This window comes from Chlamydomonas reinhardtii, chromosome 16, assembly GCF_000002595.2.
Source record: "Chlamydomonas reinhardtii strain CC-503 cw92 mt+ chromosome 16, whole genome shotgun sequence".
In the NCBI taxonomy this organism is placed as follows: Eukaryota; Viridiplantae; Chlorophyta; class Chlorophyceae; order Chlamydomonadales; family Chlamydomonadaceae; genus Chlamydomonas; species Chlamydomonas reinhardtii.
The window spans coordinates 6,315,407-6,336,471 of NC_057019.1; the positions used below are offsets into that span (position 1 = coordinate 6,315,407).

General features: G+C 62.7%; 7 protein-coding genes across 7 annotated transcripts in view; 3 read left to right on the top strand and 4 right to left on the bottom strand.

The window, feature by feature from the left end:
* The window catches only part of CHLRE_16g674500v5 (uncharacterized protein), a 12,736-nt gene extending 9,047 nt beyond the window's left edge, over positions 1-3,689 (bottom strand). The window contains exons 1-8 of the mRNA XM_043071244.1: positions 3,153-3,689; positions 2,849-2,889; positions 2,366-2,511; positions 2,038-2,175; positions 1,001-1,183; positions 741-833; positions 454-493; positions 51-190 (exon numbers count right to left, since the gene is read on the bottom strand). Of these exons, the coding sequence (XP_042916127.1) occupies positions 51-190; positions 454-493; positions 741-833; positions 1,001-1,183; positions 2,038-2,175; positions 2,366-2,511; positions 2,849-2,889; positions 3,153-3,502 (1,131 nt within the window). The 5' untranslated portion in view covers positions 3,503-3,689. The remainder of the gene's footprint in view (positions 1-50; positions 191-453; positions 494-740; positions 834-1,000; positions 1,184-2,037; positions 2,176-2,365; positions 2,512-2,848; positions 2,890-3,152) is intronic.
* A 170-nt stretch (positions 3,690-3,859) lies between these two features.
* CHLRE_16g674450v5 (uncharacterized protein) lies at positions 3,860-7,741 on the top strand. The gene is made up of 8 exons (XM_043071243.1): positions 3,860-3,941; positions 4,125-4,520; positions 4,702-4,978; positions 5,200-5,296; positions 5,552-5,623; positions 5,811-5,943; positions 6,376-6,440; positions 6,677-7,741. Exons 1-8 carry the CDS (start codon positions 3,905-3,907, stop codon positions 7,292-7,294), a joined length of 1,695 nt encoding a protein of 564 aa, XP_042916128.1. The 5' UTR covers positions 3,860-3,904; the 3' UTR covers positions 7,295-7,741.
* Positions 7,742-7,952: 211 nt separating this feature from the next.
* On the bottom strand, positions 7,953-8,729 carry CHLRE_16g674400v5 (uncharacterized protein). Its single transcript, XM_043071241.1, has one exon. The coding sequence runs from the start codon at positions 8,669-8,671 to the stop codon at positions 8,462-8,464; it is 210 nt and encodes a 69-aa protein (XP_042916129.1). The 5' UTR covers positions 8,672-8,729; the 3' UTR covers positions 7,953-8,461.
* Positions 8,730-8,841: 112 nt separating this feature from the next.
* On the top strand, positions 8,842-10,991 carry CHLRE_16g674350v5 (uncharacterized protein). The gene is made up of 4 exons (XM_043071240.1): positions 8,842-9,128; positions 9,235-9,261; positions 9,459-9,569; positions 9,776-10,991. The coding sequence occupies exons 1-4, from the start codon at positions 9,024-9,026 to the stop codon at positions 9,905-9,907; spliced, it is 375 nt and encodes a 124-aa protein (XP_042916130.1). The 5' UTR covers positions 8,842-9,023; the 3' UTR covers positions 9,908-10,991.
* Positions 10,992-10,996: 5 nt separating this feature from the next.
* CHLRE_16g674300v5 (uncharacterized protein) lies at positions 10,997-14,588 on the bottom strand. Its single transcript, XM_001695771.2, has 9 exons — positions 14,329-14,588; positions 13,969-14,055; positions 13,759-13,827; positions 13,395-13,504; positions 13,143-13,266; positions 12,865-12,954; positions 12,490-12,625; positions 12,171-12,280; positions 10,997-11,893 (listed from the first exon to the last, which is right to left on the bottom strand). Exons 1-9 carry the CDS (start codon positions 14,452-14,454, stop codon positions 11,816-11,818), a joined length of 930 nt encoding a protein of 309 aa, XP_001695823.1. The 5' UTR covers positions 14,455-14,588; the 3' UTR covers positions 10,997-11,815.
* A 320-nt stretch (positions 14,589-14,908) lies between these two features.
* CHLRE_16g674250v5 (uncharacterized protein) lies at positions 14,909-18,169 on the bottom strand. The gene is made up of 9 exons (XM_001695770.2): positions 17,984-18,169; positions 17,882-17,891; positions 17,713-17,758; positions 17,545-17,574; positions 16,594-16,706; positions 16,324-16,458; positions 16,054-16,170; positions 15,733-15,836; positions 14,909-15,559 (listed from the first exon to the last, which is right to left on the bottom strand). Exons 1-9 carry the CDS (start codon positions 18,016-18,018, stop codon positions 15,253-15,255), a joined length of 897 nt encoding a protein of 298 aa, XP_001695822.2. The 5' UTR covers positions 18,019-18,169; the 3' UTR covers positions 14,909-15,252.
* Positions 18,170-18,309: 140 nt separating this feature from the next.
* CHLRE_16g674200v5 (uncharacterized protein) lies at positions 18,310-20,265 on the top strand. Its single transcript, XM_001695880.2, has 5 exons — positions 18,310-18,523; positions 18,584-18,614; positions 18,827-19,079; positions 19,316-19,414; positions 19,736-20,265. Exons 1-5 carry the CDS (start codon positions 18,346-18,348, stop codon positions 19,856-19,858), a joined length of 684 nt encoding a protein of 227 aa, XP_001695932.2. The 5' UTR covers positions 18,310-18,345; the 3' UTR covers positions 19,859-20,265.
* Positions 20,266-21,065: the final 800 nt, after the last annotated feature.

Below are 21,065 nucleotides of genomic sequence, written 5' to 3' on the forward strand. Positions count from 1 at the left end.
CCCTCCTCCCACATCCCCCCCCCACACACACGCCCACGACCACGCCGCACCATGGCTGTCAGCAGCACCACCATGTTGACGATCACGGCCGCCAGCAGGAACGTGGGCGCGAAGCGACCCACGGCGGAGGCGGTGGCGAGCGAGGGGTGCGGGAAGTTGGAGAGCGACACGCGCCAGGGCAGGGAGGGGTCTGCGGGCAGGGGGCGCAGGTGCGGGCGGGCGGATGGGCGGGTGCGGTGCTGAGGCATGATTGTGGCGCGCAGGGCGTGACAACCCCGCGCACGGAGTGGAGATGCACTCATGACTGATTAAGAAGAAGCGCGGTTGTAGCCAGGGACATTGGTACAGCGGGGGGTGGGGGGTAACAAGGCACGCAGCCGCGGCAGGATGGAGCAATTGCGTGTCACCGCGCTGCACAGTCACACGTGACACGTGACACGCCTGCATTCTCACCTGCCACCGCCATTCGCGCCATCTGCGCCTCAACCGCCACCTTCAGGCAGAGCAAGACAGCGAATTAGCGAGCCGGCGCATGAGCACAACCCCAACATCGCAGAGGGCATCCAAGGTAAGCGAAACATGTGGAGTATAGGTTGCAACCAGTACCGCCCCACACCGTCCCTGCAACAACCTGTCAACACCATCTCCTCTGATCCAATCATGCATGGAACCCCCATCCCGCCGTGCCCTCTCCCTTTCCCCGCACCGCCCTCCCCCGACCCGCCTCTCCCTCACCGCACCTGAAGCGGCAGCGCTATGTAGGTGTTTGGGTCCTGGAACTTGCCCTTGAAGAAAACACCGCTGGCATTCGTCTGGATCACCATGGCCAGCTCCTGACGATGCGTTGACGAGCGCAATTGTGCGCATGTGGGTGAATGTGTGCATGTCCATACGTGGAGTAAGTCGCGCACACGGTGTGAGTTTGGTCAAGACACAATGCACACACACACACACACACACACACACACACACACACACACACACACACACGCGCTCGCACCCTGGGCTTGGCCAGCGGGTCGGCATCGTCCAGCAGTGCGGCTGCGGCTGCGGTGGCGTTGGCGGCTGGCGTTATCGGGTAGGGAGGCGGCGGCGGCGGCGGCGGCACCGGCATGCCGGGGCGGCGGCGGAAGTGCAGAGCCGCCAACACCGTCTGCGGGTGGTCCCACAGGTAGGCGTCAACCTGCACAGTGGAATGCAGGGGAGGGGCAGTAGCAGCAGCAGTAGCAGTAGTGTTTGCAGCAGTGGCAGCGGCAGTAGCGGTGGCAGTAGCAGCAGTAGCAGACTGGTGGGTGCGTGAGCTACTGAGCGCCCTCACACACGCGCACGTGAAAATTGCATACACTGTCTCTGCGCAATATTTTTAATGTGCTCCTTAGCTGACACACAAAAACACACGCGCACACACACGTCATGGCCTTCCGAGGTGTGTTGGAACGACGGCGCGTTCCGCGACCACATGGAGGACGTGCCTGTGCATCATCACCATTGCCCGCACCGGGGGCTCGAGCACTGTTGGTTGCACGCGCGCTGTGACGCTACCAGACCTTTTGCGGGGTGCTCCCAGCTGGTTTAGAGCCCGTACTGACATGCACACGCACACGCACACGCACACGCACACGCACACACATGCACACGCACACACACACGCACACGCACACACACACACACACACGCACGCACGCACACACGCACACACACGCATAAACACACACACACACACACGCACACACACACACACACACAGAAACCCCCCCACACACACACGCACACACACACACACACACACGCGCGCGTGAAAAAGAACTCTGCATTGCATACAGTGTCTCTGCGCAATGCAATCCTTGTGCTCTTTAACTAACACACAAAAACACACGCACACACGCACGCACACACACACAGAACCCCCCCCCCACACACACACACACACAGAACCCCCCCCCGTGCGTGTGTGCGTGTGTGGGCGGGCTTTCGTTTCGTTTTTTAACACACACACAGAACCCCCCCCCCCCCCACACACACACACACGCCCCCAACCTGGCTGGCGTTGGCGAAGCCCGCCACCTGGCCTGGCGGTATGGGCGGGCTGTTGGCGGCCATGACCCCAGCCACCAGCGCCTCGACCCAGGGGTCCCCGGCGGGGGAGTAGAGCAGCGTGTAGCATGGGGAGCCGAACTGCGGGTTTTGGGTGCGGCGGGGTGGAGGCATGTGCCCGAGCCCAATCGGTCCCATTAGGTGTGTGGGGAGAGGAGGTTGGGTGCGTGTGTTGTGGGGTGCGGAGAGAATAGGTTGTTGCGAGCACACGTACGAAACAAACACACACGCACACACTCTTTCTCCCACACGCACGCACGCACACACGTGCCTTGAGGAAGGGGCTGGCGGAGCACAGCGGCACCGGCCCCACCGCCACGGCGCCGGGACTGCGTTCCTCACCGCGACCGCCGAAGCCCGAGTCGCTGTAGCGGATGGCCGCGTCCACAAGCCACACCACACCCACCATGGCCACACCTGCGGGCGTGGGGCCGGCGCGGGGGGCCGGGGCGTGGGGCCGGGGCGGGGGGCCGGGGCGGGGGGCTGGGGCGGGGGGCCGGGGCGGCAGGACCGGATGGCAAGCTGCGAGGGAGCTCTAGGTTGGGTAGAAGGCTAGCTAGGCGTGGTAAGCGTCAGGCGGCATGTACCGCACCGCACTGCACTGCATGCGGCGAACATACAAAGCATGTATGCATGGAAGCAGTGCGATGCACGCAAGACGACGCCGTTCAGGATGACACAGCAATGAGGCGGTTGGCAGCACAGGTCACGGGTGCTGGGTCACCGACAACGCGGTCACCAAACCCGCCCCTACCTGTGAGCAGTTGCCCCACCAGCAGCCCCGGCTGGCGCAGCCTGTGTGTGTGTACGCACACGCACGTGCATGTTCACATGTGCGTCACGCATGTATGTACGGCACGCAAGACGCGGCGGGCCGCGGTGGGCACACACCCCGTGAGGCGGCGCGATGGTGCTCTGGTGTGTCAAGGTATGTAAATGTGGTACTTGCAGACGTATGGCAGGAATGCAACTGCCATGCAAAACGACATAGCGAACAAGTAAGCAATCAAATGCAGTCAGCCAGTCAGTCGGTCAGGGCAGTCCGGGGACGTGCGCACCTCATCAAAGTGTTCTTGCGTGTCAGGGCCGCCGCCTGCCGCACCGCTAACCAGCGCCTACTGCTACTGCCGCTACTGCTGCTGCTACTGCCGCTACTGCTGCTGCTACTGCCGCTACTGCTGCTGCTACTGCCGCTACTGCTGCTGCTGCCGCTGCCGCTACCGCCGCCCTGGAAGGCCCTGCTACTGCCGCCTCCATTGCTGTCCTTGATGCCGGCGGCGCTGCTACTGCCGACGAGATTGCCGCCGGCGCATTCCGCGCCGCCGTCACCAGCGCCAGCCGCGTGGGGGGCTGTAGCAGCCGCAGCCGGCGGCACCGCTGCTGCAGCCGCTGCTACTGCTGGTGGCATGGCACCGCCGGCTCCGCTCTGCGTTTGCGTGTTGCTGCTGCTGGGGGTACTGCTTGGGGTGCAAGCGCTGCAGCTCTTGTTCCGAGCGGTGGCGGGCAAGCAAGCGTGGCCCGGCCTCGATCACAGGCAATTGCTGACTGCTGCAAAGCCCGTCGCTGGAATCCTCACCGTGCGAAGCCTGCTGGTCAGAATGAGCCAAGACAAATGTTTGTGAGCAGTCTCAGCGTTCGGCCGCAAAATCGTTCAGTGGCTTGGCTGTCAGACCGCGCTTGCTTGGAGGGGCCGACCGGCTCTGCCACGGCTGGCGGGAGGGACTTACGCGAGGTGACTTTCGAGATATAAGCTGACTCTCACGTTAGCTGTGAGCGTGTGTACGCAAGCCAGCTCCTGCGTGTAGGGCGAATGTGGGTTCGGAGGAATGCACCCAATGGGCGCTCATGTGCGGCAATGGTAGCTCCAGGCAGGACTACACACATGCACGCCCTTATGCAACACACCACCCTCGCGAAAAAGGAAACATCTAAAACGACGATATAGCAGAGAGCTGTAGAGCCGGCATCAAACTTGTGACCCACGGGCCTATTACTTCATTTTGCGCCCTGGGGCACCTCTTTTCATTCAGATTCATCCGTCGCCGTCAACACCGCCACCACCATTGCTGACCTTCTGGGGCCGCACTCGGCTGCTGCGGCGGCGGGTGATGGAGTGGGGCTGGGCGGTGGCAGCGGCGTTGCGGCGCTAGCAGCGAGCGGCGGGGGCGCGCGAGCGGCGACTGGAGGTGCAGCAGCGGAAGGGGGAGCTTCCGCCTTTGCTGGCGGCGGCACCAAGGGAGAAGGCAGCAGCAGGGCGAGGCGCCTGGGGGCAGCAGGGGCAGGGGCAGCAGGTGTGGGCGGTGGTGTCGTCAGCGGTGGGGGAGGGGCGGGCAGCGCAATGGCCCTGCGGCGCGGGCTGCAGTCCTTCTGGGCCGCCTACACCACGTCACTGGCGCAGAGGCCGCTGGCGACCAAGTGTGCCACGGGTGCGTGCGCGTGCTAGCGAGCTTTAGTACCGATAGCGGCAGCAGCGTATTGATTGATGGATGTGCGTGCACCCAACCACTCGCAGCCAGCCACAATCGACACAGCCCGTCTGTGCCCACCTTCCCTACCTACCTCCCCACGTTTCCCACCCTACCTCTCTCCCGCCCACCCCGCCATCAGGCATTGTGGGCACCATCCTGGGCGACCTGATTGCGCAGCTGTCCTCGCATGCGCTCGTCACCACACCCACCGAGGGCGGCGCCGCGGTCGCCGCCGAGCCGCCGAGCGGCCTCCGTGCCCTGCGCGGCGGCAGGGGCGGTCATGATGAGGATGACGGCTATAGGGCGGCAAAGGACAGGGAGAGCAAGGAGCGGGAGCGGCCGCTGCTGCCGCGGCGCGACGGCGGCGGCAGTGGCGGCGGCGGCGGCGGCCGCGGCGGGGGTGGCTTCCTGAGCGGGTGAGTGGATCGCTTGCACGCATTGAGGAGCGAGGGATCAGCGACGCCATACGGCCATACCCCACCTGCAAGACCGCCTCCCGCTTCCCCGCGCCCCCCGCCGTCGCCCTCTCCTACGCCCCCGCCCTCGCACTCGCCGCCCTCACCACCGCCCCGCCCCATCGCCGCCCTCACCACCACCGCCCACACCTCTGCCCTCACCACGTACGGCCACCCTGCAGGTTCAAGTACGACGCGGGTCGGGTGCTGCGGCTGTGCCTGTGGAGCGTGTGTGTGGGCACGCCCATCGCGCACTACTGGTTCATGCTCCTGGACACGGTACGGCACGGTTACGGTTACGTTCGCGGTTACGCAGCAGCTCGGCAGCATTTTCAAGTCTGCAGCTGCAACAGCACCAAGCACCCTGCTCGTAGCCCTGCTCAGTTCGTGCGCGCCCCCATCCGCTCGCTCACCAACCTCCGCCCAAGCAAGTCATCGGCTGGCCCGTGCAAACCCTGTTCCCCCTTCCCACATCTGTTTTAGCTTTTTCCCTCCCTTTTGCGCCGCCTGCCTGCCTGCTGTGTGCTGCCGCAGCGGGTGATGCCGCACGCGCCCACCAGCAACGCCGCCGTGCTCACCAAACTGCTGCTGGACCAACTGCTCATGGTGAGTAAGAGTTTATGTGTGTGTGGGCGGCATGTAATGTATTACCATCCCAGAGTGGGGCACGCGCCGGCCGCAGTGGAGTGCTGCACCTGCTCGCCCAACCCCAAGCCACCGCCTCCCCTACCCTCCCTCTCCTCCCTCCCCTCCCTCCCCTCCCTCCCTCCCCTCCCTACCGGCACGCGCGCAGTCCCCTGCCGGCACGGCGCTGTTCTTCTGGGGCTTCCGGCTGCTGGAGGGCGGCAGCGCGGCGGAGGCCCGCGCCGCGGTGGCCGCCAAGTGGGGCCCCACCATGGCCATGAACTACCTGCTGTGGCCCGCGGGTGCGGCGTTTTGTTGACTGGGGAGCAGCACACAGGGAAAACGTTGACGCATGGGCATGCGGTTGTGTGTGCGTAGGTGTGTAGGTATTTGTTCAAGAGCACAAGTACAACAACACGCGCTGTGTGTGTGTGCGTGCGTGCGTGCGTGCGTGCGTGTGTGTGTGTGTGTGTGTGTGTGTGTGTGTGTGTGTGTGTGCGTGCGTGTGCGTGCATGCGTGCGTGCGTGCGTGCGTGCGTGCGTGCGTGCGTGCGTGCGTGCGTGTGTGTGTGTGTGTGTGTGTGTGTGTGTCGTTAATTGCTGCGGCTGGTCGGGCCGTTTCGTGGCTTCCAGCTCACGGCGCTCCTACCTCGTCCACACCACTGCCTCTCCTCGCTCACCCAAACTCACCCACCCGTGTCGTGCCGTGTCCTGCCCCCCTCCGTCCGCCGCAGCCAACGTCATCAACTTCAAGTTCGTGCCGCCCGAGCAGCGCATCCTGTATGTAAACATCGTGGCGGTGAGTGTGTGTGTGTGTGTACGACACAGCGGTGCGGTACGGCATGCAGGGCAGTACTGTAGGGCTGACACGGCGCCGCTGGTCGTACAGAACAGGGCAGCAACCAAAACCATACCCGACCGTGCTGTACCGCCGGTCACACCCACCCGCTGCAATTGCCCACCCACACCTGCTGTCTACCACGCTACCCTTCTCTGTACCAATCCTTGCAACCCACCGCTACCCGCCTGCTGCAGCTGTTCTGGAGCGCCGTTATGTCACACATGGCCAACCGCAAGGAGCCCGACAAGCCCGCGACCGGCAGTAGCAGCAGCACCAGCGGGGGCGGAGCCGGCAGTAGCAGCACCATCGAATTCGCTACTGCCACTCATCACAGCGGCCTGCCGCCAAGCAAGTTCGCCGGGTCGGGCGCCGCCCACGCTTCCACACGTTTCGCCACTGGCGGAGCAGCCCTGCTGACGTCAGGATCCATGCGGACGCGTGGCGGCGCCGCCGCGGCGGCGGCGGCAGCCGCTGCTGAGCCTGCCGGCCCCAATGCGGCCGCCGCCGGCACTGCCAACACGTGCGCCTCCAGCGATAGCCCCATGCATCCGACTCAGCAGTACCTCTCCTGGAATATGGCGGCGGCACCCGCCGGAGGCAGCGCAAGGGGTCGCGTCAGCGGTGGCGGCGATCGTGGCGGCGGCGGCGCCGCCGAAGGAGGAGCCGCGGGTGTTGCGCTGGGAGCCGCTGCTTCGCCGGGCGGCGCGCCGGCTGCGGCTGCAATGGAAGCGGCGCCGCCTTCGCCGTCGAAGTTGTCGTACTTTGCACGCAAGGCCGGTGGCGGCGGCGGCGGATTGCTGGCCATAATGTGAGGCTGCCCAGGTAGCGATGGCGGGGGCGAGCCTGTGACAACCACAAGGTGTGGTGTGTGGATGTGTGGGTGGTGTACTGGTGTGAAAACAAGGCATGTGGAGAGAAGGCGGCTGCGGCGGCAGGAGATGGGCGCGTGCGGTAGTGGCCCCATCTTGACTCACCCAAGTGTGTGTTCCAACCGTCAATCAAGCTTGATTGCCGGTTGGGAACTCTGTGGAATGGTGCTAGGCTGAAAGGCTGGCCGTGTTGGCCCGTTTAGGTGTCCGAGGCATTGAGGTACTGGAGCGCTGCTGCCGGTGTGTTGCTGATGCAGCGTTAAATGCTGTGCCAGCTGCAATCATTCAGCAAGGCGGCGCTGATGGCGATTGGCCAACTGCTCGAGATAGCAAGGGAAAGTGAAGGCACCCCTGCGCCCGGTGCGGACAGGGGGCGAGCTAACTCTCGTGCTGCCGGTATGCACGGCGATGTCCCGGCGACTCCCCTGAAAGGCGCGACCAGCATCACACACGTGGGGCCGAGATGCTGGGGAGATGCTAGCTGGTTGGTTAGCTGCCAGCTGCAATCACTGCTGGGCGCGAACCCACGCATCAGCCCTGGTCCTGTCGGGGAGCACGTGCATCACCATTACGTGCATGTGCGCACCGGGGGTCAACTGCATCCTGCTTTGTGTTACAATCATTATGAAGTACTCGTGCTACCGTATGTGCCGGTCGGGCCCCGCTCGGGCATCAGGCCCCAGCTCATGTGCTTGGATGACACCAGCAGACAATCCTTTTGCTCACGCATCACAACAGCCACTCCTGCGCAGTGCTCTCATCATTGTCACAATGCAAAACCTGCAGTGGAAGGTACAACCTCGCCAGTCAACCAGTAGGTACAACTCGCAGGCGTCAAAGCGCAACGCTTGGTTGCACGCTGCATTCGTGCCCCTCCACACACCCTGGCAACGCCACTGTTCAAGTCTCCTGCCATCCCTTGGCACACACGCAGATTACCCATCTTCACCTAGGCCACACATGGCAGCATTTGAGCGAACCATGCGCCACGGGGCAGCCAGCAGCCCGCACTGCTGCCCAGCGCGCCAGCCTCAGCCAGCCAGCCCAAGCGCGCCAAAACCGCCACCTTTTCCAGGTCCTTCCAACATGCTCGACTTGCTCCACGCGTGTCTATTTCGGCTTCTGGTTTAGCGAGGCGATGAAGTTTGTAGAGGAGACGTACGCGCTCTCGCCCAACGATGTCATCGAGACGAAAGCGTAGCGCACGTACTCATTCTTGATTTGCTCAGGCTTGACAGTGATGGCACCACGGCTTTTAAGAGCGCCTAGGGCGAACGAGGACAGCGCAATATTGAAGAGCGTAAATTTAAGAATGCCCATCGTAGCAGGTTGCGTCAAGATTGTCAGGTGTAAGGGTATGCAGTAGCAAGTAGGCAACAAGGGAGCTGCATTCAGCGTGAGGGAAGCCCAATCGGGGTGTCGGGGCTCGCATCGGACCGATTCAGACCCGAAACCCGCACACCGTGCTGCTTGCCCTTGCCATGTTTTAACGTAAAAGCTACACATAGAGACCTTGTTTTATATCTTCCTCACCAACAGTAGTTCTACCAGTGGGCTTTTGACACTTGCAGCTGTTCCATCAGACGGCACTTCTGCTCAACGCAGCAACCTATACACCGCACATTTTCAACTAATATAGCGGCCTGCGTGGGCCGCGAAGGCTCCTTGTCCGATGGCACAAATCCAGCGCGTGGCGCTGTTCCCGCATGCAACGTTTCATATAGCACTAGCGCGCGTGTTCGGTCTGGGGAAATCCACCAGCCTCGCCGTGTCCGAGGTGCGCATGCGTATGTGACCTTGTCAGCCCCCCAGTCGTGGGGTTGCCCCTCTACTCTCGCTCCCAGAGACACTGGCTAACGCTGTGCGCTGATGGGTGCATGCAGGCATGTGGCATCAGCAAGGATCTCAAGGTGCGCTCGTGTAGTGGCCGTAGGCTTGCGGGGGCTGGCTGGCGAGGGAGCGGGGTCGGCGGCGGGGGCCGGGGCCGGCGCCAGGGCTGAGGCTGGGGCGGGGGCGGGGTTGGGGCGGGGTTGGGGGCTCAAAGTCTCATGCTTAGGAAACCAGGATCACGGCATCACCGGCTTTACGTGCCGCGCCAAACCCACAGGTCAAGGACGTCAAAGACTCGTACATCCAGAAGGTCACCGCCTACATCGAGGCCAACTTCGTGACGGGCGACACGCTGAAGCGCCAAGTGCGCGAGAACGTGCTTGAGGAGGTGGGTACAGCCTGGAGTGGGGGCCGGCCGCAGCCAACAAGCGGGGAGGGGCTCTCGGGTGCGAAGGATGTACGATAGCTCATTACCTGGCCCCCGCACACCTGCTGCTGCCACCTAGACCGCACCAAGCCCGTGCTGCCGCCACCTACACCTCACCCGCCTCTCGACTCGCCCCCCCACACACACACCTGGCCCTCACTTTGCAGGTGGCCATCAACTCGCGGCGCGGCGTGCGGCACACGCTGGGGCTGCCGGTCTCGAGCGCGCAGACACGTAGCAACGGCGTCAACGCGCGCAAGCTGCGGCCGCTGCTGCTGTATGACACCAGCCGCCGGTGATGGCTGGATGGACATGGTGCCATTGGCGTGGAGCATCTCTCGAACATGCTGATGTAAGAGATGTGCGCTCGGGCACGACTTGTTGACCGATGTGACTAGTAAAGATTGAGACGGAGCGATGCGGTATCTCGGGCAGTGAGGGTCCTCTAAACTGTGCAGTCTGCGAGTTGTGTGCCTCTTGTGTACTGCTGACCGCGATAGGCTGCGCTGCACTTGTACAGCACGCATGACGGCATGAGGGGGACCGCCCGGTGGTACCGTTTGCCAGCCCGTTGGCTTGCATGGCAGCATGAGTCGGCAGCGCGCGGACTGCCGTAGACGCGGGCAACTCCAGACGTGTGGCAGCCTGCACGCAGATGGGCTAAGCTTGCGGAGAGTGGGCATGGGCTTACCCACGTGAGATAACTGCTACCTGCTTCGGCAGGCTGAAGCCTTAAGGGAAACTCTTTCGTTTCCGTGACAGGCACGGTGGAGGTGAAGAAAGCCAACAAGTTGCATGCAGGATGCCGGTGCGTGCCGGCCGGTGTCCGTGTGGTGAGGCGGTAGAGCTGGCTGTAGGCTGTATAGCTGGATGTGCCCTAGTGAGGTCTGCTTCGGCAGATTGAAGCCTGAAGCGACTAGCTGGCTCGCGTGATACGTGATGGGCTCGCGTGACACGTGATGGGCTCGCGTGACACGGGCGTGATGCCGTTGGCCAAGTGTGTGCACGCAGGATACCGGTATGTTGCAGCCAGGGATCCGTGGTGAGGCAGGCGAGAGGCGGTAGCCTGGCCATAGGTGCTTCAAGGAAGGAAGATGTGGGAGAAGGAGAGCACCTCTGAAAGAGAGGTGCAGAGCGCAACGCGATGCAAGGTGTACAGCATTGTACGTTAGCTGTTGTTTTGTCAAGGGCCCCAGAGGGTTCCCTGGCATCGCTGGCATGACACAACGGCACTGACCCGCTAACGGACGGGACGGCTCCCAAGTGGGAAGTGTCCAAATAGCGTTTGTGCTGAGTTCGCTTGCTCTGGGCTCTGGCGCCCCAATGCAACACAGATGCCACAGGCCGTAGATCTGGAATGTCAGGTTACGGCAGGCTTCAAAAGAGTCATCAAAGGGATGTTACAGTCTCTACTGCATAGTTGCACACCTGCAGCGGGTGCTATAAGTTTCCGACTTTATACAGCGGTGCCATCTGTGAAAGAATGCTGTTATGTCTGATTGTCTGTGGCGTTGTGCGCCCCTCCCTCATTCCCTCACGTAATTGGACACTGCATGCAAGGCGCTCTCACCTGCCCTCACCACGACGATCCGTCTGTACGTCAAATCATAGTCAGGACCAGGCACACACAACACATGCCAGCCGCCTCCGCTGAGCTTTTGTTGACTGCTCACGCACACAGTTCGATAATAGCGCACATACCGCACAATACAGCTTGCCGTGCCGCCTGCAAGCCCACTCCGCCATCCGCTCTGGTCTACGTACGCATTCGTGTCCGCAACACTCGTCATTAGCTTGAGTTCAACTTCTAACCGCTCATCTAAAGAAGGCCTACCTAGAAACCCCGTACGCGAGTCTTAGTATGTGAACAGGTGAGCCCAAGCAATCTGACCCCTCGCGTTCCGGGCAGCTCTGCATGCGGAAGAAAGCAAACATGAAAATAAGCCTCTCAAAACAATTCGCTCACGCGATGGGACTCGGTGTAGCAAACCCAACAACTATGGCCGGGATGTGCAGGACCGGCAAAACACGCGTCCGTTCCGGACCAACACACCGCAAGCCACGTGCCGCACGCACTGCAAGCCGCGTGCCGCATGCATTGCAAACACACCGCAAGCCGCGTGCCGCACGCATTCGCACTTCCCCGAGCATCGCGCACACACAAACGTCTCCAGAGCGGCAGACACAATCCCGACGCAAACAGGCGCTTATGCGGACGCCTCGGCGGCAGCGGGCGCCTTGGCGGTGTCCTTGCTCTTGTCGTTCAGGAACTTGACCATCTCCTTCTGCAGGTCCCAAACAATGGTCGGGTGTTGTTATGAGCTATGGAGACCAGACGTTAGGATGGGCGCCGATCGCCTGGCCGCCCTCTCTCCCTCTGGTGCCCCAGGCCCCAGCACTGATCGACCTCCGCCCTTCCAACACGTCATGGGAAGTCCGCCTCCACCATTCCTCACGCACGCACGCACGCACGCGCGCAGTGTCCCGCCCCGGCCCGGCCCGGCCTGCCCGGCCCCACCACACCACGTCTGCCGTACCCTCCCCTGGCCCTGCTGCGCCCACCTCGCCGTTGAGCTTGGCCACATCCGCGGGCGTCTGCTTGGCGTCGTTCTGCGCGCTGAGCTCCGCGCCGGCGCCCAGCAGCGCCTTGGCAATGGCCATACGGCCGTAGCCTGCATGTGTAACAACACAGTACAAGCGGATGCCATAGCCTCATTAGTGCCTGTGTGCGCGTGGGCTTGCGTGTCTGTGTGGGCTGGTGTGTGTGCTTCGGGCAGGCTGGGATGTACGGTGTGCAGCGAACGGAGCGCCGTACGACTTCGGAGCAGTCGCAAACCATAATAGCACCCGCGCCATCGCACCCATCGCGCGCCCCGCTCACCGGCGGCGTAGTGCATGAGGGAGTTCTTCTTGGGGTCCCGGAATGTGAGGTCGGCGCCCGCGGCAATGAGCAGCTTGACCACCTCCAGGCGGTTGAAGCCCACCGCCACGCCCAGGGCCGAGATGCCGCGGTCGTTCTGTCACGGGCGGTCACACACACACACAAACCCACAGGCAGGAAACTCGGTCCGCGCGCCAGCTAGGCTCCCAGCTGCCGTTCGCACTGCCTCTTTAACCAAGCACCTGACTGAATAGCCCCGCCGGTTTCGTCGGGCGGTGCCGGCAATACACTCCAAACTCTCAGCGCACACGACGCCCCCCGGTTTGGGATTGGGGTTGATGCAGAAACCCCATTCGAGGCTTGCAGCGCACGCACCAGCGCGTTCACGTCCGCGCCCTCCTCGATGAGGCGGGTGGCGGCCTCCATGTCGCCGTGCTTGGCGGCGTCGTGCAGGTTCTCAATCAGCTAAGGGGGGGGGGCAAAAGGCACATGTGACGGGTTCAGTGGCCGCACCGAGATAGCACAAAACATTTATACATTCCCCGCGCCGAAACAGAAAAGTACATTCACTGTCCCCAATCTGGCAAACCATGGCCACACTCCTCACAGCGCACAGACACCCGAGCCATGACTGCCATACCGCAGCGGCGCACCTTCTTGGCGGGCGCGGGCGCGCCCTCCGCCGAGGCGGGGGCCTCCGGGGCGGGGGCGCCGTCCACATTGAGCTCGCGGAGCTTGCGGCTGATCTTGAGCATGAGGTCGGTATCGTCCCAGTACCTGGGCAGCGCGAGTTGCGAGTGGCCCGTGGGATAACAAAGTTAGCTTGGAGCTTGCGGTGATGGATTTGCTGTGGGGCTAGTGCCGCGGGATCCCTGTTATCCCAGTCGCCAGTCGCGATAACCCACTTCTGGAAGGCGTCGGCGCCGTTGGTCTTCATGTCCTCGAACATGTCCTTCAGCTCCGGATCGTCCTTCAGCAGGTTGAGCCGCTCCATCATCACCGGGTTCTGGGGCGCCTGGAGTGTGAATGTGTGTGTTGGTGTGTGTAGCAGCACGGAAGGGGCGGGACAACAGTGAGGTGAGGCCACGGCTCCTCTGGGATGGCTGGTACACAGCGTGCAAGCGAGCGTACAAGCCAGGGGCATTGGGAGGCAGCCTGAGCCCATGCTCTTGCTACGCCAAGATACGCATCACGTCGCTGGATTCCAACAGGGTGTCGTGGTTGCTGTCGCAATGCCGGCAGAAGCAGCCCGCCGCGGCCCCGGCTTACCGACATGTTGGCGAAGGCGCCGGCCATGCCGGGGGTCTTCATCACCTTCTGAGCGTGCTCGTAAGCCGCCTGTGGAGGGCAGCAGCCGCACGGCAAAGGCGCGCGTGTTGGATAGGGGGCCGGCCAACATGTGCAACACAGGGTCTCGGCCAGGTACGGGTCGCAGATCTATGCCAGCCTGTCTCTGTAGTCAGCCCACCGCGGGCGCACCTTGGCAGCCGCAGGGTTGGACTTCAGGTAAGCAACCAGCGCCTGGGCCTGGGCCGCCGGCATGCCAGGGGGGATCTTGATGGGCACCTGCATCAGTTGGGAAGCGCGCAGTGCATCCCTAAAATCAGCAGGTGCTCGGGTGCCGGGCTGGCGGACGGCGCTGCGGATCAGGGTCACGTGAATCTTTGCGCGGCAAGTGCAACAAAGCTTTTATTAGACCACATCTCCAGCAAATGCAAGACGCGAGGCGCTATGCGGGGCTGCAGGGCGCGCATCGGACGCTCAGCGAGATGTCGAGCGACCATGTCGTCGCCCTCACGCACCCAATTGTGACCCCCGCGAAGCACAGAAGGAGTTTACCTCAGTTCCATCCTCCAGCGTCACAGTCTGTGCTTCAAGGATGGGAAGCTGGCGAGTGTGCGCAGCGGCAGTGCGTCGCCCTCCCGCCACCTTGCGAGCGGGCAGAGCGGGGGCCTTGTTGGGCATTCTTACACAGCTTGGGTCGGGGCTGGGGTGAAAAAAGGAGCACGGATTTGATTGACCGAATGTGCAAGCCAAGACGATGGTGCACAAGAATGTGTTAGATCTAGATAAGTAGGGCACAACCTATTCAAGTATATAGAAGGGTACAAATGCAATGCAGGTCCGGGGTCTAGGGGCGCTCGCTGTTGAAGAAATGCACATTAGATCTGCCCATCTAGCAATTCTTCTAGCAGGCCCAGGCGTAAGTTCATTTTGCTTGTAATGTCTTGGATAGTCACTGCTACACTACTACCATTCGCGTACATCATCGAGACCGAGAGTTGGAGAGCACCGACCTCGTCGGAGCCACGACGGCTCTTCGGCGCCAGCGGCCCTTCAGCTCTCGCGTGGCCGTGACGCGCTGGACGCGCCCAGACATGCCAGCCCACCCTGTGCAGGCAAGACGCCAGAGCATGAGGGCTGTATCGTGTTACATTAGACGTGTCGTGACCGCAACCGGCTGTCAAGAACAACCTTGTACGTCACGTCCAGCGCAGGCTTAATGCCGCGCGGTGGGCAGGCTTGCGCCTGCCGGCACCAGGTCGAGTCCCGTCTACATTATTGTATTATCCAGTCGTCAGCCCCCAGTACATGCATGAATGGATGCATTCACTGCACTGCCCGGACGTTTCACACCGTACTTGCTGCGTTCATGCATCTCCGCCAACATTCACGCAAAATTAGGTACACTCATACATGAGCCGCATCCGAACTGCTTCCGAGCTCTACAGGCCTCCCCACGTTGCGAAATCCTGAGCCGAATCAGCGGTCGTAGCTGGGGGACCGCTCCCGGGGCGGGGGGCTGCGGCTGCTCCGGCGCGGAGGCGGCGGCGATGCGCGGCGCTCCGCAGCCGGGGGACTGCGGCTGGCGCCACGGCGGGGCGGGGGAGAGCGCTCCCGCGGCGGGGGGCTGCGGCTGACGCCACGGCGGGGAGGCGGCGAACGCTCCCGCGGCGGCGGGCTGCGGCTGTCCCGACGCGGCGGCGGCGAGGCGCGCCGCTCGTAGCGCGGCGGGCTGCGCTCCGGAGACCTCCGATACCGGTCACGCGACCGCGACCGGGAGCGAGACCTGCATGGTGAATGCATGTGTGAGATCTGGGTGAGTGCACGTGCACAGATTGCGAGCTCCACGCTTTCTTAAACTGTTCTGTCTACGCTATGTTGTTCAGCAAGATTGTCCTTGCTCCACAGATATCAGGGCTTAGAAAGACTACGCAACCCACAGTGTTGAACCCATCGCACCTGTAGCGGCCGCCGCCCCCACGCTCGTCCCTACCCCGGCCGCCGTCCCGATCACCGCTGCCGCCACGCCCGTATTCCACCAGGCGCACATTAGGGTCCTCGTTCTGGTCGGCGGGCAGGGGGCGGTGTCGCCAAGTCAGGACATCTCGAGCGAGGATACAGAAAATCAATACGAAGCAAATCAATATGGACGGCTATATCCCACGCCGCAACAGTGCTCATGCTCGATTGCACCCTGGAAAACTCTGAGACGGTGCGGTGACGATGCGGCACATCACAATCCGGTACGTCACCATCACGGCCCGGCTTGCCCGTGCCTACCTGCACGTACTCCACAGCCAGGGTGCGGCCCTCCATCTGGGCGCCGTTGGCCCGCTCCATGGCCTTGATGGCGTCCTCCACGTTCTGGAACTGCACAAAGCTGTAGCTCTTCTTGATCTGTATTACAAAGACAAAGATAAGGGGATTGGTGTGTGTGTGTGTGTGTGTAAGCGACAGCGGGAGCTGGGGGACCGCAGATGGAAAATTGGCACACGCGGGCCGCAGTGCTGAGCACGGCTGGGCCCTTCTGACGCCAGTTGCTAGCCGCACCTGCACGCGCGTCAGGCGGCCGAAGCGGCCAAAATAGCGCTCAATGTCGCGCTCTGTGGTGCGGCGCACGTCAAAGTTCACCACAAAGAGCGTGCGCGAGGGCTTGGTGTCACGCTTGCGGTCCGCCTCCGATTTCTGCAATGGACGGCGGTGTTGCAGCAAGTTTAAGCGTCACTCGTCTGCAGGCCAAGCCATTCCAGGGGCACACAGGTTGCAGCAGCGAGCATGCCGTGCCTCGCTACGTGCCCTGGCGTCGCCTGCCATGCGCACCTGTGCCCACTCGACTTTCAGCATGCGCTTCTTGTAGCCCCACTCCGTCCGGTCCAGCTTGCGGATGGCCACATCGCCATCCTCCTTGTAACGCATGCACACGAAAGCGTAGCCTGGGGGGAGAGCGGGAAGGGGAGCGACGGAAGGTTCAGATCCCAGCCAATGGCTGCAGCTTTGGTTGGGCGGTGCGGCATCGCACTAGCCACCGATTGTGCCAAAGCATGCTTCCCAAGTGATTAGGTGATGCTAACGCGGTGGCAGACAGCGGGCGACGAATGGCCACGCCTGGCCTCGCCGGCCGCACAGGTGGCGTGAAGTGCTGAGGGCCGGGAGTCTGCCATGCCCCGGCGCCTAACTGGCTGTCCCATGGGAGGACCCTCCGCAAGCGCCGTGGCTCAATGCAGGAGGCGCTGTTCCGACAAGTGCTGTTGGGCAATCAGCCCCATGTTAACACACCTGGCCTGTCCTACTTAGGGGGTCGGGGTCGGGGTGTGCGTGCATGGTACCGTAGCAGCTTGTGGCAGTGAGAAGCAGTGATTGTCGTGTTGGCAATGGAGGGCACTGCCGTTGGTGGACAGGGTTGCCATCAAAACGCGTGCGTGGGTGAGGTTGCCGACATATGTTGCCGCGCGTTGGCGGTGGTCGGGTTGGACTAGCGTTGCCATGATGGTGGGTTTGGTTGTCGGTGGCAGTGCTGGGGTTGGTCATCTGGCGCGGTTGGTCAGACGGCGCTGACAGCCGATGGCACAAGGCAGGTCACAGGCCGTCAGGTGCGCAATCCGGATACGCCATGAGCGTACTCAGCCCGGCAGTTGGGTGAGGAGCCTGTTGAGGAGCCGCGGCTGCCGTCAAGGCGGGCAAACGTCATACCCCTAAGCTCTCAACGCAGGCCTGCGAGCCCTGGTGCTTGGGCTGGCACCCTAACGTCCAGTTCAGCGCATTCCCGCTTGCCTTGCTTCATGTCGATCTTCTCCACCGGGCCTGTACGGGGAGGTAAGCGAAGTGAGCACGCTCAGCGTGGCACATACAGGAGGGCGAGCAGGCGCACAGGATGCCGCACAGCCGCAGTTGCCGTTCGTCTCCCACGGCCACGGGTGCAGAGGTCCGATTGCAACTCACCGTACTTCTCCATAAGCCGGACGATGTCACGCTCCTCGGCTTCATACTGCATGTGCAAGAGACACTCCTTGAGACACCGTGCAGCGCTCAGGCATGTCCTCAGGGTCCTCATTCCTCAACACACTCGCGGCAGGACACGCTCGACAGTTGCCCAGTGCTTGATACTCACTTCAAAATTCCTGAGGGTCCAAATCAAGCCGGAAAGTAGCGGAGATGGGGTTAGGGTCGGCAGTCAAAAGGAAGACAAGACCCCGCGGTGCCCGCAACTCACCCAATGAAGAGTGGGCGGTCTGGACGTTCGCTCATGGTTCCTGGTGACCCCGGCTAACGACTATGACTTAGCTGGAGGCCCGAGAAGGGTGTCGAGGCCTGAAATGATCCGCACTGAAGGGCGACACGCCTCGTGGAGAAGCTATACGCAACTTTAGGTTCAATAGTGTGCGGACAACGACTTGTGAAGGTCTGTGTAGGCTAGGGTCTGCAGAGGAGACTGTTGAGCGGGCGCCCCATTCGCGATGGGCAAAACTTTCTTGGGATTTTCCCCAGGCAGAATATATATATGCATGAAGCCAAATATTAACTTAGCATCTCTACAATCTTGCTGCAACTCAGGTTACTCAAAGTACCGGCACGATGCTGACACTTCGGGGCGCTTCAGCCGTTCCCGCCACAGCCAAAGAGCAACAGGGGCGAAAGTCCCCTGTGGTGAGGACAAGGGCTACTCGACGGGAGGTTCTTGCGCTCGGCGCTCTTCTGCCAGGGCTTGACGCTGCGTCCTCACCACTCCAACGCGGCTGCACCGGCGCCACCTGTGAGTGGCCCCTGTGCATTGGTGCTATGCCCACTGGCTATGACTTGATGTTTCGTGCAGGTATCGGCGTGGTGGATGGCACGTTAGGAAGGCAAGCCCAGCCGTGGGCTGAGTGGCGGGCCAGGGTCTACCAAGTGCAGGGGATGACACATGCAGACGGGGCACGACATTTTCTACCTGCCGGGCGTTAGGGCGACGGCTTCGGCAACTATGTCACGTATGTGTATGCAGCATGCTTCGGGCGCCCGTTTCCTTATTCTGCTGCACTCTGTGGCATCTTCTGCCATTTTGTCTGTGCCACAGCTGCGCGGGGCTAGACACTTGCCTCTCCAGCTTCGACGACCGCCCGGGGCACTTTATCGCACCGTGGACGTTCGACAACGGCAGCCGCCATGAAGCCGTACAGCAGTTGGTGAATGCCGTACGAGAGGCGGGCGGCGTCGTACAGGAGGTAACAGACGGCGACCGGTACGGCTACGTTTATGCAACGTTCGAGGGCGGGCCATTGCAGGGCGTGGACGATGTTGAGCTCCTATTGCCGGACGGCGATACGACGGTGAGACCTGGATTAGACTCTATATCAATGCTTTTGTGATGCCATCCTGGCTTTCATGAATGCAAGAGCTGGACGGAGCTTCTTACGGCAACGCGCCTAACTGCCAAAGGCGCTGGGGTGCAGAGGAGCGGAATGTGTGTGCGGCCCCAGCCTGTGCGTGGAAGAGCCAACGCCACATGCTGCCTGCTGCTTGCTGATGCGGTACATGCGGCTTGCTGGCTGCTGTGTGCCTGCAGGTGGTGCTGCGGTCCAGTGCTCGGAAGCAGGGCCTGCCAGACCTGGGTCGCAACGAGCGGAGGCTGGAGCAGCTGCGGCGCCGCTTGGGCTGGGAGCCGGTGGGTGCACAGGGATGGGTGCACAGCGCGCTAGGGTGAAGGGCTGGACACGTGGATGGTGCCGCTCGTCATGAGAGGGCGCGGGGGGGGGGGCGTTGCTGGCGGTAAATGGCGCTTGTGCCTTCGCACTTGAGCGCCATTGTCAACACAGGAATAGCAGTACGGCTGGGAGCATGATTGGTTCATCGCCCCAGGCTGTGGCGGTTTTGTGCGGGCTGCACTTAGGGGGTTACAATGTGCGCGCTCGTACGGCTACTGCACTGCTGCCGGCGAATAACCGCCAATCGCACCCTGCACACCGCCCCCAAACTGCTAACGCAGGTGCCCATCCTGCGCAACCGCCGGCGCGCGCTGCTGTTTGTGGAGTCGCCCTGGGACAGCTTCGGGCCGGTGCCGCCCATGGGGTCAGACTACGGCAGCAGCGACCTGGACACGGACCAGTAGGGCGGTACCGTGCCGCACTGCTGTACGGGTGTACGGATGCACGGGTGTACGGATGCACGGATGCACGGGTATACGGGTGCACGGGTGTACGGGTGTACGGTAGGCATATCCATGTGGTGCCGGTCGAGCTGCTATGGGCCGGAGAGCTGTGTGGGCCGGAGCCAGAAGCCGTGCGGAGCACCTGAGGGGACACCGCCGCGCGCAGGGAGGTATTGGGCAGTAGGCCGGCCGTGGGTCCTGCGTCACTACTCACGAGCAGTGTTGGCGGCAGGCGCGGCCGCATGAAGCGGTTGCTGGCTGGCAAGGGAGCTGGTGAACAGCTGGATTCAAATTAGGAACAAGACATAGTTGCCCGGCCTCATCATGCCGCGGCAGCACGGTGATTGAACATGTAAGTCCTGCACGAATGAATATTCATACGCCGGACGACCTAGCTCATCATTGGATAGCAGAGAGTCCGTTTCCCACGTAGGGAAACGGGCTCTACCAGGGCCGCGACGCCACCTCTGCGACGAACATGCGGCACGCGCTGAAGGAGATGCTGCTCGGTAGAGCGCAGCCTGTGGCCCTGCGCCGCGGTGGCGGCGACGGAGGTGGTGGTGGAGGGCCTGGCCCCACCAGCAGCAGCAGCAGCAGCAGCTGCGGCACCAGCAGCAGCAGAAGCAGCAGAAGCAGAAGCAGTAGCGGCAGCAGCAGGTGGTAGCGGCCCTGGGCCCGGTGGCAGGGGCCCTGGGCCCAGCAGTTGCCGCGTGCATGTGCGTAGCGGAGGGGGCGAGCAAGGCCACGTGGAGGAGGACAGCGCGGCGTCGCCCGAGAACCGGCGCCGGCGCGCAGGCTGAGGAGCCGGCTGGAGGGCAGGGGGGGGGGGTAACTCCGCCGGACTTTGACCCCTTGATTCCCTGGGGTGTGCCTGTGGCATTCCTTACCCCCCCCCCCACCTGTTCGGGACGGTGCCCAAAACTGAAGTGAACCCGGGTTGGCGGCGGGTGGCGGCGGCGACTGGTGAGGCAGCAGGATAGTCGGGCGGCTGGCGGCAAGCTGAGGCGCAGCTGGTGCTCGCACCCGCAGCCACAGGCTCAGCTGCGCTGCGTCCTGTGTAAGACTGCTATGTGTTTACCAGGGTTTACCCCTGGTGTTCACCACGTGCGCCTATAATTCTGTTGCCCGCACCTGGTCGTGCCCATCCTTCTTTCCAATGTGGCACCCT

Coding starts and splice junctions, on each gene's coding strand:
- CHLRE_16g674450v5 (XM_043071243.1), top strand. CDS start 3,905: ATGTGGGTTCGGAGGAATGCACCCAATGGGCGCTCAT. Junction 4,979..5,199: donor GGGGGTGGCTTCCTGAGCGG/GTGAGTGGATCG, acceptor GCCACCCTGCAG/GTTCAAGTACGACGCGGGTC. Junction 5,297..5,551: donor GGTTCATGCTCCTGGACACG/GTACGGCACGGT, acceptor GTGCTGCCGCAG/CGGGTGATGCCGCACGCGCC.
- CHLRE_16g674350v5 (XM_043071240.1), top strand. CDS start 9,024: ATGGCACAAATCCAGCGCGTGGCGCTGTTCCCGCATGCAACGTTTCAT. Junction 9,129..9,234: donor CCAGCCTCGCCGTGTCCGAG/GTGCGCATGCGT, acceptor GGGTGCATGCAG/GCATGTGGCATCAGCAAGGA. Junction 9,262..9,458: donor GCATCAGCAAGGATCTCAAG/GTGCGCTCGTGT, acceptor CCAAACCCACAG/GTCAAGGACGTCAAAGACTC.
- CHLRE_16g674250v5 (XM_001695770.2), bottom strand. CDS start 18,018: ATGAGCGAACGTCCAGACCGCCCACTCTTCATTGG. Junction 16,171..16,323: donor GCCGCCTGACGCGCGTGCAG/GTGCGGCTAGCA, acceptor TTTGTAATACAG/ATCAAGAAGAGCTACAGCTT. Junction 15,837..16,053: donor TGGCTGTGGAGTACGTGCAG/GTAGGCACGGGC, acceptor CCCGCCGACCAG/AACGAGGACCCTAATGTGCG.
- CHLRE_16g674300v5 (XM_001695771.2), bottom strand. CDS start 14,454: ATGCCCAACAAGGCCCCCGCTCTGCCCGCTCGCAAGGTGGCGGGAGGG. Junction 13,267..13,394: donor GGCGCCGACGCCTTCCAGAA/GTGGGTTATCGC, acceptor CGCGCTGCCCAG/GTACTGGGACGATACCGACC. Junction 12,626..12,864: donor GCGCGGACGTGAACGCGCTG/GTGCGTGCGCTG, acceptor CGCCCGTGACAG/AACGACCGCGGCATCTCGGC.
- CHLRE_16g674200v5 (XM_001695880.2), top strand. CDS start 18,346: ATGCTGACACTTCGGGGCGCTTCAGCCGTTCCCGCCACAGCCAAAGAG. Junction 18,615..18,826: donor GTGGATGGCACGTTAGGAAG/GCAAGCCCAGCC, acceptor TCTGTGCCACAG/CTGCGCGGGGCTAGACACTT. Junction 19,080..19,315: donor TGCCGGACGGCGATACGACG/GTGAGACCTGGA, acceptor GTGTGCCTGCAG/GTGGTGCTGCGGTCCAGTGC.
- CHLRE_16g674400v5 (XM_043071241.1), bottom strand. CDS start 8,671: ATGGGCATTCTTAAATTTACGCTCTTCAATATTGCGCTGTCCTCGTTC.